At 47.5% G+C, this 15,890-nt stretch overlaps 1 protein-coding gene across 8 annotated transcripts in view; it reads right to left on the bottom strand.

The window, feature by feature from the left end:
- The window catches only part of KIF2A (kinesin family member 2A), a 418,450-nt gene that overhangs the window by 289,470 nt on the left and 113,090 nt on the right, over positions 1–15,890 (bottom strand). For 4 of the 8 annotated variants that reach the window (XM_085631560.1, XM_085631589.1, XM_085631569.1 and 1 more), the window contains one exon: positions 188–256. In XM_085631560.1, coding sequence (XP_085487686.1) covers positions 188–256 — 69 coding nt within the window. Of the gene's footprint in view, positions 1–130; positions 257–15,890 lie in introns of all 8 variants that reach the window. The other 4 variants (XM_085631578.1, XM_085631543.1, XM_085631526.1 and 1 more) reach the window with 1 other exon arrangement.

Here is a 15,890-nt window from a genome sequence, read left to right as displayed (position 1 = left end):
AAGATGTGCAAAACCTCCTTATCTGGCCCCAACAAATAAAACCTAGCAAGCAGTTTTGGTTGTTTTTTTCCCGTAAATGTGAATAAGTGAGCACAGAACATGAAGGAAGCCTAGATATATGGTTACATACAAGGAGGGCCAAAGTCCTTTTTTCCAGGTTGATCAGGAGATATATCTGAAACACTACCATTCTGTTGTGCAGAGGCAGACTGTTCTGGTGGGAGTTGATTTGGCCGTACCCGAGCTGAACCAACCACTGCAAAATAAAGTAAAACACAATTGAAGATGAAATCAACAGTATACATAACATGCTAATTCAAATGTGTAGTTCATAACACTATACCTGAATTAATACACAAACAGAGCAGGACTTAAGAATTACAGAGGCAGTGGAAAACGCCATACAATTTAAAAGGTGCAACAAGGTGGCAGAACATGCTTCCATCTAGCTGCCAAAAAATGGAATTCTCTTTAAGTTCACCTTCATCTTGCCACAATGCATTTCACAAACGTCTTAAAAGCTGTCTCTTTACTCAATATGTCTCTTTCACACCCAAGCAGGAGGAGAGAATATTGGCCTTCATGCGTTCTCCCAATCAATTCATACATTAGTGCGAAGGCCCTACTGTGCAGTTCCTCTGTTTCAGGTTAAATGAAACTTCCAACAGGAACATCCTTTACATATTAGACCAGACACATCGCCCTTTGTATAGCAGCATGCTTCATCATAGGTGCCTCCCATGGGTAGGTATAGTACCACCCAAGAGGGCTCAATCACAAGAATATAACTCTGGGAGCTCGTAATAAGGTAATACTTTGGCCAAGTGCAGGGTTCTTGTTAAAATATTATTTAGGTTACAACTAGGATTCCCCTTTATTAAATGGTTACCCTTGACATGGTTAAAAAAATGCGTCGGATGCATTTAAAAAACATAATGGTTTTCCATCGAGTCACCCATGTTGCCTACATGTTTCAGCTGGAAAACACTTTGCCCATAGGGGTCGCTCTGCTTGTTCATGGCCAGAACTACCATGCCTGCCTACCCATAACACTAAAAGAGGTCTAATAAGGAGGCAGTTAAAAAATACGGCATCCCGATTGCCCCTTGGGCCAATTTGTTTCTGTAGAGTTTCAGACTCCCGCAGGAGCGAAAGCTCTGATTGGCTGAGGACGACCAGAGGACCGACACACCCTGTCCCCAGGCAAAATTGGAGGGGGGGAAAATGGCAATTTTGCTGCGATTCAGCAGGGCTTCCATGGGATTGGAAAAACAAATGGCAGCCCAGACTGATTTTTTACTTAGGCTCCTTCTCCCGTTAAAATAAAATACAGCCTTTAAAAAAATAGACAGCCCTGGGGAATGCGGTCCCTGGGGCTTGACAAGGCTGAGGGACGGAGGCCGCACAACCGCCCCCTAACAATAAGGCACACCCCAGGGGATAAGGTCCCCATGGCCTATAAATGGTTTGGGAGTGGGGGCCGCGTGGTCCCACTCCTCTTATTTAAATTCCACCCCCAGGTGATGGGGGCCTGCTTATGGAGAGGGGCCACGCGCACGATGTTGGCAGCCATATTAAATCACCATATAAACACCTCATGACATGAGCATAGAAACAATACCATTACATCTTCCTTAGGGGTTCTACTTTATTATTCAGGCGTCATCTTGGTCTATCTCATTTTTTTTTTGGCGGAGTTTTATATAGCGCGAACTTGACCCGAAGGTATCTGGTATCAAGAGCGCTTTACATGAGCACCAGTAGCGTAACATGACGACACATTAATTTTTCGTAGGCACGGAGAGATTAAGTGATTTGCCCAGAATCACAAAATGTTCAGCGTCATTGCAGAGACTCGAACTCGGTTCCCAAGATTCGAGGTCGACCGCCCTAGCCGTTAGGCCAACTCCTCTCTTGCTTTACCACTGTAAATATAAACTATAACAAATAACCAATTAATTTGTGGTTATATGCTTTTGTTCACAAATATTTTTTAATAAAATTCATTTCGATTACATCACCTTATTTCCACATAATTTCATAAACCCGGTACCTTCTCTCATTAACACCAACCACAATTCGATCACAATTGATTAATTAACTTTGTTAACATTACTATCCATAATAGATATCTATGCTTAAAGCATTGAAATAATTATCGTATCCTGACACAATCTAGCCCCAGCAGACTTAAATTACATCACTTTGCAATAGATAATTGCAATGTTATTTATATAGTGCTTACTACCCATGGCGAGGCTTGGAAGCACGTTTCATCTAGTAGCAAGCTACTCCGGAGCCCAAAGGATTTGAGGAGTCGTCGTATAGGGAAATATAAATTGTTAATTTGACCGGTAGACATGCAAGTCTGTTAGTTTGATTGAATAGGAAAAGAGAAGAGTCTAGATAGTGTTATTTGGGAGATCATATTAGTAAGATGAGGTTTGGGATGCGTCATAGGAGGAATTCAGGAGGGCAGAGTCTTGGAAGTGTTATTTTGGAGATCATTGTACTAAAATGAGGTTTGGGGTAAGTCGTGGAGGGACAGAGGATGGAAGAGTCAAGTACGGGTCTTAGGGAGATTATAGTAATAGAATGAGCTTTGAGATGACTCGGAGTGGAAGTAGAGGATATTTTAAGAAAGGTGTAGGATGAGTCAGACCAGTGTGTTGGACGGAGTTAAAGGATGTTTTTAATTTTATTTTTTCTTTCCACGCGAGTAGTAAAGTAATAAATATATAGATACATAACTACATAGAAAGGGTATACGTACTTATAAGGAAGATAACATACAAATATAAAATTGTATTGGATAAAGCTCATTATGTGCATGTATGAATAGATTGTACGTAAAGCTAATTTATTTGTGCATTGTTATAGTACTTTTTTTTAAAATTTATTTCATTTTTATATTTTCCTCAATATTTCAATAGTAAAACATTGGAACGGTTATGATTATATTTACATATTTTAATAAAATAAACAGAGACCCAAAAGCACCTAATCAAATAACTTATTATAACACTACGCAGTGTCTTATATACATGCTGAGCATAAAATAATGTGTATATATATATATATATATATATATATATATATATATATCTATATATTAACCATAAGTAGTATAAAAATGTGTTAAACAGACCTAAAGAACATCTATATAGTTTTAAACCATAAGTACTTAAACATTATTGTAGAAAGGCATGCACTTATCTAAATACATACATGCAAATCAATTATATATGTTTACATGTACAGGCATATGCTGTACATTTGTGCTTGAGTGAGGCAGTCATGTAGAAAAGAGCTAACTCTTGAGTAGTCTTCTGGAAAAAAAGATAGTTATCCGTTGTTCTTGTGTTTGGGGGTAATGAATTACATAGCTTGGCTGCTTGAACAGAGAAAGATGTTCCACCCATGTTTTTTTCATGTATGCCGAGGTTTTAAGGCGAGGTACCAATCATCAGCGGAGATGTCCGAAATGGGGAATAAAATGAGCGCCACCCTTAATCTTTAGAGAGATGATGGAGAAAAGAAGAGTGGCCCTGCACCCTACTGTAGGATAATAGAACTGTGTGTAAATAAACACTTTCATGACACAGGGGCACCACCCTTTTCAAAAACCAATGGTCATCACTCCATAAGACAGCTAGGCAAGAACTTTAATGATGTTTGCGATGAAAAATCTGTGTGTTGACTGCATTCACCCTGATATGTCCATTTATACCTGTAACATATTCCCTTTTAAGTACCGTCATTGCAATTCTCTACACCTTACCATTATGTTACAATGGTGGCATGCCCTACCAATATCAATCCTTTTATTAATATTTGCATTTGACTCCCTTACAGCTCCAAAGTGCCGCCACTGCTACACACATTCGCAAATCACAAAATATTACATTCATTCTTTTGCTGCACCTTGCCAAGGGATTCAAGGTGCTTAGCCAATACTGAAGTTTGATGTCACTGTAAAAGACAGACCGCTCAGAAATGGTGCTATTCTGGGCAGTCTATTGATCCACTCTGTCCCCAGGCCAGATCACCAATCGACGGCTCAGGGTTTCCCGCCCCGCTGACTGCCGGAGGAAACACCATACAGGATGGATTCATAATTTTTATCCGAAATGTTGCAGCCCTTATCGACGAATCTCCAGATACGAACCTCCTGATTCACTCCTTGAATAGTTCCATTAACGATTACCTTTTGGTACCTTTGGCTGTTTGAACGGTTTCCGGACAAGATTGATATTGATTCTCGGTAGCCCGGCGGATTACTGATATTACCCGATTGTATTGGTTGGTCCTAATTTTGACCGTGTAAAAGGAATCTAAGTGAATATCTCCATTTTCCAGGTGTGCCTGTTTGTCCCACACCATTTATCCATCTCCGCCCTGATGAAGGTGTTGCGCTGTCTTGGGCTACACACCAAAACACGCGTTGGCGTTTAACTCAATTCGTGTCCTTCGACTCCGTTTCCATTCACCACCGGGACGATATACGAGAACTTTCCATTTGAACATCATGTGGCAGTTTTACCACCTTGATCGATTTGTGATGTCTTAGAACTGGGTTTGTTTTGTGGAATGAATGTGTATGCCACTATGAGTGCATGCTAGTATGACTGATAGTTTTGAATGTGAAGTGTGGGACATTGTATATATCTATTGATGATACCTTATTTATCTATCTATGTATTCTTCGAAGTTTGATAACCATGCTTGATATAATGATAATAAAAGAAAAATAATTTTGCTAATTAACTCGATTGTTGGAATCTTTGAATATATGCAGTTGTCAGCCCCAGTTATTGGTGTATAATATTTGGACCCTCTCTCTTGGACCTTTTAGTAATTCCTACATATAGGCAGGTGATCTTTGTTAGTGTTGGTCTCTACTAATTTTCCCCTGCTCCACCTGCCTATCATTCGCCTTCTGGGGTCCCCCTTTGTATCGGTTGTCAGATCACCAATCTATTCTAACCCGATATCATGGTCACAGCCTCCCAAACATAAAAACATGACTATCCACTCTGTAATCTTTTGAATCCGGCAGCTTGTCATCTGGGATCATCCTTCAAGTTTACATTTTCAACATAGGTTTTTAAGCTCTGCATGAGTCAGGTCCTTCATTAGAAGCTACTGGAGCTGGACAATCGCTACAGAGTGATTATGTAATAGTGATACTGAATCTATCAAACATTTTAGTGATATGCTCAGGACCAGTGAAAGAGAGAAAATAAGTTACTTATCTGTAACTGAAGTTATCCAGTACTGGCATTTTTCATAGAGTCACATGCTTGAATTATCCCCTGTCGAAGTGGGAAGTCACACGGTACTATAGTAAAGCAGTATGTATAACTAACATAGCCTACAATGGCATTAGGCCATGAATTCAATAGCCTATCTGGGACCTATTTTTTTTGAAAAAGGACCAACCTTTAACTATGACCAATAAGGTGGTGGCACCCTCTAGAAATCTCCCAAGAGAGGCTGATTCCCTCAGATTTGTAAGCACAAGTGAGAATAACATCCCTAGTCATAAGGGGAGTCTCTCAGGAGAAGAGGGTGGGTCGCATGTGAATCTATGAAATATACCAATACTGGATAACTTCAGTTAAAGGCAAGTAATTTATTTTCTTATCCAGTATTGGATCTTTCATAGCTTCACATGCTTGAATCAGTATAGCAAGCAATATTGTAGGTAATTGAAATAACCTTGGATAGCCAGTAGGTAGTTATAGTTAGGACCAAAGTTTACGTAGGGAAATCATTTTTGTTTTGCAAATAACTTTGGAGCGGCTTGACAAATCTTCACGAAAATCGCAAACAACTTACCCTTTTCGGTTCAGCTGCTGTGTTTCGGGGTGATCTGTCAAGCAGGGGCCGAGGAAAAAGGGGGTCCCAAAACGCATTTTCCCCATGTTATGTCTATGGGGATTTTTCATTTTTGAACAGGACTACAGCCTGAACCGCTGAATGGAATTACACCAAATTTGGCAGAAAGTTAGACATTGGTCCAGAAAGTGTGCTTTTTCTGATTTGGTGTAAACTTGTTCAGTAGTTTCAGAGATATTTAGGTCTAGAAAATATTGATATCTGGGGACGCGTGTCCTTGCAGTGGACTCGCAGATCTTACTGAAATTGGATTGGCTGATAACACTTCAACCAGGAAGTGTTGGCAGCCAACTTGAGACTCTACTTGAAGCAGAGTCCCACCAAATAAATAAAAAAAAATGGGGCAGGGTAGGAATACTCCGAGCCCCAGATATAGTGGGGGGGTTAACAGTACTTTTATTTATTTAATTTAGCCGCATATTCATGGGTGGACCTGCGGATCCGCAGCAAAATAAAATTTAAACAAAATAAAAAAGAAGATAAAAAAAAGATGCATGGACTCCCCCTCTTGGAGCCAAAGATGACCCTGAGGACCGCCACCCCCCTCCCACCCCCCCGGGCCAGCTCCTTTGTCCGGCTAAGTTATAGCAAACTGTGCTTGCTTTCAGCAAGCGAGAGCAGAAAAATGCTCTTGCTTGCTGAAAGTGAGCACAAATGCTTTGACAGAGAGGGAGCTGCATGTTAGCAGCTCCCTCTGTGTCAAAGCAATGCCTGCGTCTGCAGGAGGCGGAGACCCTGCAGGGACCGTGGGGCCTGAGCCTTCCCTGCGGTCCCAGACTTTAGTATATGTCCTGAGGCGCCTACTTTAAATGGCCAGGCATGGGGATGGGGTGCCAGGGGCCAAATTCAGCCAAGAGAGGAGGTCCACGCAGCTCACTCCACCCCCCCCCCCCATCTGTAAATGTCTGGGCCCCGGGGGGATTGGGTCCCCGGGGCCGAAATCGGCCCTGGGAGGAGGGCCAGCAAGGCTCAGTTTTAACCTAGAAAATAAATAAAGGTGGCAGGTCTAGGGGGATGCAATCCCCGGGGGCAAAATCGGCCCTGGAAGGAGGGCCACGCAGCCCCCCTCTCGTTATAAAGAATAAATAAACATAACAGCAAGTAGCAGGAGGCCCCACCCCTTCAAACGCGCCTCCTGGCACACAAATGGTTTGGGGATTAAGTTCCCTTGACTGCAGAGGGTCCTTGAGGGCCAAGTACCCATCCTGTTACCTCCAGTAAGTCCTACACAGCAGGAATAGTGAGGTCTTAGGAGGCCACGCCCCCTTTCTCCACCACTCTGCAAATGCGCCTCCTGGTGCGTTGCTAGTAGGGGGGGGGATGTCATCCTTTTGGATGCTGAAGGTTCTTGGAGGCCCAGAAGCCCTTGTTACCTCCAGTAAGTCCGACATAGCAGGATTCCTGAGATGTGGTTGGAGGCTCCGTCCCCTTTCTCCACCACTATGCAAATGAAACTACTAGTTATAAAAAACATAGAAATTCACTTAAAGAACCAAAGGTTACAGGTACGTTATAGTTAGGAAATAGAATTTGAAAAGCCTTAGAAATTCACTGAAAAAAACAAAGGTTACAGGGACATTATATGAAGGCTCAGGTTTTACTCAGAAAAAAACAGTGAAATTCAGGAGTTATAGTTGGGTTAACTGTAACTCACGCCTCCGCAATGCCTGTCTGTGTAGACGTCGTCCAGAGGGAGTTGGAATAAGATTTTTACCTCGTGGACAGGTCAGCAGAGGAGGCATGAAGGCGATCTGTGTCCTGGGCAGATGGCGTTGATGGGCCTGGTAAAGATGTTTCTGAGGAGAAATGTTTTCGTTCTCCTATTACTTGGAGCTGTTAGGCTGATGAGAAGGCTTCAAGGATTTTCTGGACTCCTCTTATGCTCCTTCATGGGATCTAGCCCTTTTGTGAGACCTAGAACAGGTGTGACTATCCTCCTCAGAAAATGTTTTCGAAGTTTGTTTTCTGAAGCCACAAGAGTTGCCTCCCTTCCCCGTCCCTCGCGGCTCCTGGAGAATTGGAAGACTCTCTGGCTGCAGGGAGTGTCGAGAGCAAAAAGGAGGAACCGCTTGCTGGTAGAAACGAAGAGGAAAGGCTGGAGGAGCAGCCCCCCCCGACAAGGCAGCCACACAACTGAGAGGTAGGGGAGCTGGACCAGAAAACCAAATTACAGGCAAGGTTAAAATAAGGGCAAAAGGAGGTTATCAATCTAACAGAGGGAGGTAAAAAAACAACAACTTCCGGATCAGTCCCAAAACAATTCTCCAGTTTGTTTGGCTGCTATACCTGTTACTACTGATCATAGTGCGGAAGGGACTTCCCTTCATACTCAGAGGTTTAGACTCAAGAAGAGGTCTGGAAAGGAGGTTCAAAGGACAGGAAGAGTGTAGAGAAGGAATGAAATCCTAGAGCACAAGATAAAGATCATGCTCTCCTTGTTTGAGGTCCTTCCTTAAGGTTTTACCCCCCATGGTGACTCTCCGAGAACAAGAAACAAGTTTTGTAGATTAACCAGTTTTATCAAAAATGGCAACGGAGGGGAGTACATACAGTCCAGAGTGGACTAGTCAAGAAGTAGCTCTGGATGGATCTGGGCGAGAGAAAGATGGGCCCCAGATGGATGACCTTATACAAGATAAGGATAAACTTTCATCAGATATAGCCTTAATATCCCTACGGGAAGAAAAAAAATAGATGTAGAGATTTCAAGTAGTTACCTGGAGACTATGGGGCATATTAACAAGCCAGGCGATAAAATTATCGCCGCTTTAGCGGCAGAAAACTGCCGCTAAAACGGCGATAATGGGCTTGATAATATGCTCTATGGAATTACAATTGAAGCTCATGTTAAATGTGAAGGACGTCTAACATGGGCTTCAATTGGAATTCCATAGAGCATATTATCAAGCCCATTATTGCCGCTTTAGCGGCAGTTTTCTGCCGCTAAATCGACGATAATTGTATCGCCTGGCTTGATAATATGCCCCTATGTTCTCTTCACTCTCTGGTGATAGTAGGAAGGTTTTCGTGATATCAGAGGCGAATCAGGGCGAGATACGGAGTTTTTGTGAGGGCCTTGAGAAAAAGATAGATTTGTTGTCTGTACAGAGGCAAACGCTTGGGACCACTGTTGAGGAACTGAAAGAAGATCTAAGTAACAGTAAAATGGAGATACAGGCGCTTCGGCGGGATGAGCAAGAATTGCAGGAGAAACTGAAGCAGCTAGAGAATAATTCGAGAAGATATAACCTGAGAATATTGAATGTCCCAGAGGGGAAGGAAGGTGATCTAAAAACCTTTGTGGTCTCTCTTATAAAGGCAAAAGTTGAGATTGATGAGAGTGAGGCAGACACCACAAAAGATATTCAACGGGTACACAGAGATCCCTTCAGGAAAAATCCAAAGAGGGTGAAGTATCGGAAGATTCCCCTTAATTTTCAGACATACGTTTAGAAAGAAAAAATCCTTTAAATATGCATTAAAATTGAAGACATTAAGGGGGAAAGATTTCTCATTCGAGATCAGATCAGATCTGTCACGGGTCACCCTAGACAGACAATGGGAACTGGGAAAGCGCCAAGACGGATTAGAAAAAGTAGGGGGAAACGGTACAGCTTAGATTCCCGGCATCCCTGAGAGTTATGCACAATAATAAAATGCATTTGTTAAGAAGTGCAAAAGAGGCAGATGACTTTTTGGAGGCTATCAAGAAGGGAGGAGTAGGAAACTAGGAGATGATATGTAAAATAATAGAGTATAGAGGGGCATCGAGGTTCTATATACGTACGAAAGGGATAAGATATTACAGTACCTCAGAGATTCTAACACATCTGGTGAAAGAGGAGTGTGTGAAGCTATTTAGAAAGCAAAGATGGGTACAACAGATGGAATGTACAGATCAGAGCGCAACTATAAGAGGGGTAGCAATAGTGGTAAAAAAGCAGGGAAGAATATGGATCTTGGATACGAGGGTGGATAAGGCTGGTAGGTGGATCTTAGCAAACCTAAAAATAGGAGAAAGATTACTGACATTGGTAGGATATTACGGTCCAAACTATTATGATTGTGAGCCACAAAAAACGTTTTAACCAATCTGTTAGACTTTTCAGGTCCTGTAATTGTAGCAGGAGATTTTAATGTCATTATGGATCTGAATTTAGATAAATCAAGTAAAAGTAGAGCTATACCTACTCCCAAATCACATGCTTTTTTGAAGTCCATGATGAAACAACATGCTCTATGCAATATGTGGAGAGAGAGGGTCGGATCCTTGCAGGGCACCTCGTTCCATAATAAGAAATATAGGCATAAAACGAGGATAGACTACTTTTTAGTAGAGTGGAGCTGTAGAGAGGATATTCTGGATATGGGATATATGGCGGCCCATCAGTCAGACCATTCAGCTGTGACAATAACAATTAGGGCCACTAGCAAGCTTACAGAAAGGAGATGGACACTAAATTGTACTATACTAGCAGATACCGCTGTAATGGAAGCTTTGAAAATAGAAGTAGGAGACTTCCTTAAAATTAATAGTGGCTCAGCTCCCACTGGGATAATATGGGACATGCTCAAAGCCGTTATTAGGGTTATGATTACAAGCACTGTTTGTTACAGAAATAAACACTATAGGAAGGAAGTGTTTCGGCTAGAGGATTAAATGAAAAATCTAGAGACTGAAATACAAATAAACCTAGAGGATGATAGTAAGATTTTGGCAGAGGGAAAACTGGGTTTACTAAAAAGATAAAATGGAAGAAATCCTTTAAACTCGGATTAAAAAAAGATGTAATGCTAGTAAGTTGGCCCATTTTGAGTATGGGGAGGGAGCAGGGAAGTTATTAGCTTGCAAGATTAAGGCAGACCAAAACCGTAATCGGATTAAAGAAGCCAAGGAAGGGCCGCCAGGCTGACCAGGGAGATAGAGCTGGAAGAGGCACTTATAAACTACTTCCGGGGAAGGGGGTGAGGGGGGGGGGGGGGGGAGGGGTTAGCCGTGGTCTAACTGGCAATGCAGTAGGACGCACGCTGGAGGAGCTCCGGCAGGCCGCCGCGCATCAACGCTATTATCGCAAAACTGGGGGCCCCCTGATGCGCATCTCGGGGGTGTTCTCGGTGCCAGGGATCTGTGGCAACCCTTGACGAGCAGCGGACGGAGTTCGAGCAGTGGCAGCGGTGTCCGGTGGCGGAGCCGCGCTCCGGTGGTTGCCGCGCCCGCCATTTTGTTGTGCCTGGGTAGGAGGCTCTCCGATTGAAGACGTGGGCGGACGTTCCATCCCCATTGTGGAGGGAACAGGCGGCGGATCTGCGACAGGAGCGCAACCGGACGGGCGGAGCGCCTTTGGCCGACCCGGATCCGCCATTTCCTGCGCTGCAGCGGCGGGGTGCCTCGGAGCTCGAGGCCCTGCTGGGGGGCCTCTCTCTGTGTGGCGAGCCGACGGCGATCAGGGGGAGCTGGCGAGAGACTGAGGCTCGGCTCCCTGTTGCTTTTCCTGCCTTGAGGGCTCTGCATTGGTACCCGTGACAGGCCTGGACTTACCAGCTTGCGGTTGTGCGGCCTGGGGCCTGGCTTGAGCGGCGAACAGAGGGGACAGAGGCGGCAGCACGGGGGTCCTTCGGGCCCTCACGAGTTTGTCATAGGGGAGGCCACCACCCCACCAAGGACTGTGAGTACGGGCTTTTTCCCCTTGCTGCGGGCCCTGTGGGGGCGCTGGGGGTGGACGATTACTCTGGCCGGCACAGCGCCACCACTGTCAGGGAGGCCCAGCTCTCATCGAGGCCCTTACTGGTGCGGGGCGGGAGATGCCCCAGAGACTGCAACAGGCAGCATATTGTAAAACTGTGGACCGGGACTGAGTCGTTAGGCGGCCCAGCGACGGCGCTTCCGGCGAGCGCCGCTTGCAGGCGCAGAGACACGGCGGAGGTGGACTGGGGTCAGCCCTTGTGTGTAGAGTCCCCGGTGGGACCTTGACTGTGTGCCGTGAGGGGGTCCTGAGCTGGGGGTTTCTTGTGGCCCGGGCCGCCCTCGGACGAGACTTTGGAGGTCTGCGGATCCGGGTTTTCTTGGGCTGGGGGATCTCGGAGACTATTTTGGATGTTGCCCGCTCCTCGCTGAGCTTCCTGTACCAGTCCCTGGCCCCCCGGTGCGATTTCCATGACTGGTTTGCTCCTTCTGCTGGCCGGTGGCTGCCCTTGATATTGGAGGGGTGGGGGGGGGGGGGGGGGGGTGGGGCGGTACGCTTCGTTGCTGGCGGGTGGGGGCCTGCCTCTTTGACCGGGCATCGTGGCTGGTCAGTGCTGGTCACTCTGGTGGACTGCATCATCCCGGTGGTCTGCGCGTCCGCCCCCCCCCCCCCCGCTTGGAGGCTACCTGCTACCATCTTGCCTACCGCTGGTGGTGTCGGGGGGGGCGCCCTGGGCGTCACTTGCTTGGCCTGAGCCTGGTCTGTCAGTTCTTGCTGTGGTGGGGTGAGGGCTGGAGCTGGGGCCTGCTTGCTTGTCTTTGTAGGGCGTGCGCTGGCTTTCATGGGCTTTTCCCCAGGCTGAGAGGGGGCTACCAGGGGCTCCTGGTATTTTGAGTGGCCTGGTGCGTCAGAGTTGTGGTGGTGGTCTGCTTGCTAACGTCCTCTGCTCGGCAATCCCTGGGTCTGCTGGCTCTGCTGGGTTTGCTGGTCCTGCGGGGGGGCTGGTCCTGCGGGGAGACTGAGCACCTCTGCCGGAGTCTGGGGTGGAGGGGGGGATTTCTCCCAGGACAGGCGCTTTGCAGTAGCGGCAGGGGGATCTCTGTGGGCTGTTGGGTCTCCGCGTCGGCAGTCCCCCATTTCCTCCAGCATGACGCGCACTAATAGAGTCAAGGATGCCCCGGGGTCCGCTCCGAAGGAAAATTCGGTGGCGGCCATGTGGGGCAAGATGGGCTCGTCGGCGTCAGCAGAGGGTCAGGCGTCGGCCGGGGGGGGGGGGACTCGCACACTGTGACACAGGCTTTTATGTCCTCCTTCATGACTGAACTGAAGTCCGAGATTGGCTCGCTCCGCACCGAGGTACATTCCTGCGTCAGAGAGCTTCGGAGAGAGGTGGCGGACCTGGGGGGTCGGGTTGATGGCTTGGAGAAGACACTTGATGCCCGGACGGAAGATCAGGAGTAGCTCTGGCAACGTCTGGTGGTTCTGGAAGACCAACAAATAGAGTTGCAGCTGAAGCAGGAGGATTTGGAAAATAGAAACCGCCGAAATAACCTCCGCATCCGGGGGGTCCCTCTTGGTGCGGAAGGGAAGGACATCCTGACGTATATGGCGCAGTTGCTGCATGAAGTATGGGGAGATGACGATGCCTCTCCCCCGGCCCTGGATCGGGCCCACCGGGTCACTGGGCCTGCGGGCAGACCGGGCCTTCTGCCGGATATATTAACCAGGGTCCATTTCTTCACAGAAAAATAACCTATTCTTCGGGCGGCAGGGGCCAAACAAGACCTCAGGTATGAGGGACATAGGAGTCAGATTTTCCAAGATCTGGCCCCCACTACCCTTCGGCGGCGTCAAGCCTTCAAGCCGGTGACTGATAAGCTGCGGAGCCTTAATATTTCCTATCAGTGGGGTCCCCCTTTGCGCTTATCTTTACTTGGGAGTCTCGGAGAAGAGTGATCCGGTCCTACAGAGATGCGGCGCAGTTGCTTCGACTCCTCGAATCTCGGTCTGATAGCCCTGTGCGCCCTTCCTCTTCTGCAAGGGTTCCTGCTGAGCCAGCCTGGTCGGTCGTGCGCCGGCATAGGCACCCCTTCCCCCTCAATGAACAGGACTCTCTGCAGGCTAAACAGGACATTATTGAGCACATTAAGTCCTTAGAGGGTGACAAATCGGATGCTAGCTCGGAAACTCCGCCTCCGTGAGCAACCGTGCATGTTTGCGGTGGTTCCTGGTGTTCTCCTCCGCGATCACAGCTTCATTTGGTCCAGGGTTCTCTAACTGGGCTTGGTCTTCGGGGGGGGATGGTCCTGCGGTCCCTCAGCTCTTACCTCCTCTCCCTCTTTTTTGCATGCGGGGTGGCCAAGGCCGGAGCCTTCTCTCCTGCTCATCGAGACCGGTGGACAGCGTACCCCCCTCTGATCCTGTGAGAGTGACATCTCTTGGCTTGTCCGAACCCTTGGGTGTAGGCTGGCCGGTGATTGGACCAGAGATATGTGGCCCGGTTGGCCGACGTTGGGTTTATCTCCTCCTACTCTCTACCCTCTCACTTACCTATATCTTTCCTTCCTCTTTTCTGCAGGTGCTAGGTATGGCGGACGGTTGCTGCAGCTATCACGGCGAGCGCTTAGGGCTACAGTTGGCACGCTTCTGGGTTCCCTCCCTAATCCCCAGCAGCGCTCTCTGCGGCGGCGTGATGGACAAATTTGGCACTTAATTTCCCCATGACTGTTGCTGGCCCCTTAAAGATACTAACCCTTAATGTCAAGGGCCTAAATTCCCCCAATAAGAGGCAGAAGGTGTGGCGCTACCTGCGGCAACCTAGCATGGACATTCTTTTTTTGCAAGAAACTCACCTGCTGCGCGTAGATACTTCCCGTTATGGCCCACCCAAGCTACCCCCTCCAATTCTGGGCGTCGGCGGACACCAAGACCGCCGGGGTAGCTATTCTCTGCAGACTTGGTATCCAGCAGGGGAGCGCTCAAGTTTACCGCAGTCATGATGGGCGCTTCCTAAGGGCGGAGGTGCGGTTGAAAAGACGCTCACTCACTTTGTGCAATGTTTATGCTCCAAACCAGATGCAAGACTCATATCTCCGAGCTCTTCTGCGGGAGCAAGTGCCACATGACGAGCCCTCCTTAATTTTAGGGGAAGGTTTTAACCTTGTGTGGGATCCTGCGATGGACCGTAGTGAGGCCTCCTCCAATGGGGCGAGCGCCATGTCCTCCGCGTTACGGAAGCAGATAGTGGATCTTGGTTTGCTGGACGTTTGGCGTAATCACTCCCCGCAGGTGCGGGATTACTCGTATTATTCTCACGTTCACCATTCGTACTCGCGTATTGATTATTTATTTATCTCCCATGACGCCATGCGGGACACGGTGGGGGCATCCATGTCCGACATATCGCTCTCTGATCATGCCCATGTGGAGCTCTTGCTGCAGGACCCGGTCGCCTCTTCTGCCCGCGCCCGGCGGTGGCGTATGCCGTTGCACGTCCTGCGCGACCCGGCAGATGTGGAAAGCATACGGTCTGCCATCGACTCCTATTTCGTAGACAACGATCTCCCTGAAACGCCCTTTCAAGTGGTGTGGGATGCATTTAAGGCTACTATCCGCGGTCACATCACATCCTTAGCGATTGCACGTGCCCGGGAGGCGCACCACTTGGAGGACACCCTCTCCAAGGACATAAAATCACTTGAGAAGCAGGATCACGGCAACTCCTCGGTCACGCATCGGCAGAGGCTTGCTAATCTGAGGGGCCAGCTCCGCACGTTGCGCACTAATAAGGCAGAGCGCTCCCTGCTACTCATAAAGCAACGATATTTTGAGGGGGGCGATAAAGTGGGCAAAGTATTGGCGCGGTGTGGGCAGGAAGGCAAGCAAATTGCCGCTGTACGCGCGTCATTGCCGCTACAATATCACCCGGAGCTACCGGTTACCCAGGAAGAAGTGGGTATGGGACTGCTTAAGCAGGTGGGATTTGTTACTATGGGTTATCTCTACGAAAATGGGGCCTTCAAGTCACTTGCAGAACTGACATTTATACGTAATCAAACGCTGCTATTTCAATTCACATATCACCGACTACAGGGAGCGCTGAAGGCGTTATACCCGACACACCCTGCGGAGCCACCGCTGTTGGCTACGCTGCAATTACTGATCACGACTGCCACGGCTGGACGTCTTGTTTCGAGACTATATACCTCACTGCAGGACGACATAGCGGGCAATACATATAACGCAATGGGTAAATGGAGCAGTGACTTAGAAGATCCACTGACAGTGGAGGAATGGACTACTGCT

The sequence above is a fragment of the Triturus cristatus genome, chromosome 2_1 (genome assembly GCF_964204655.1).
Source record: "Triturus cristatus chromosome 2_1, aTriCri1.1, whole genome shotgun sequence".
Taxonomy (NCBI): Eukaryota; Metazoa; Chordata; class Amphibia; order Caudata; family Salamandridae; genus Triturus; species Triturus cristatus.
Note: the sequence above shows the minus strand (reverse complement) of the source record. Positions and strands in the feature narration are given on the sequence as shown.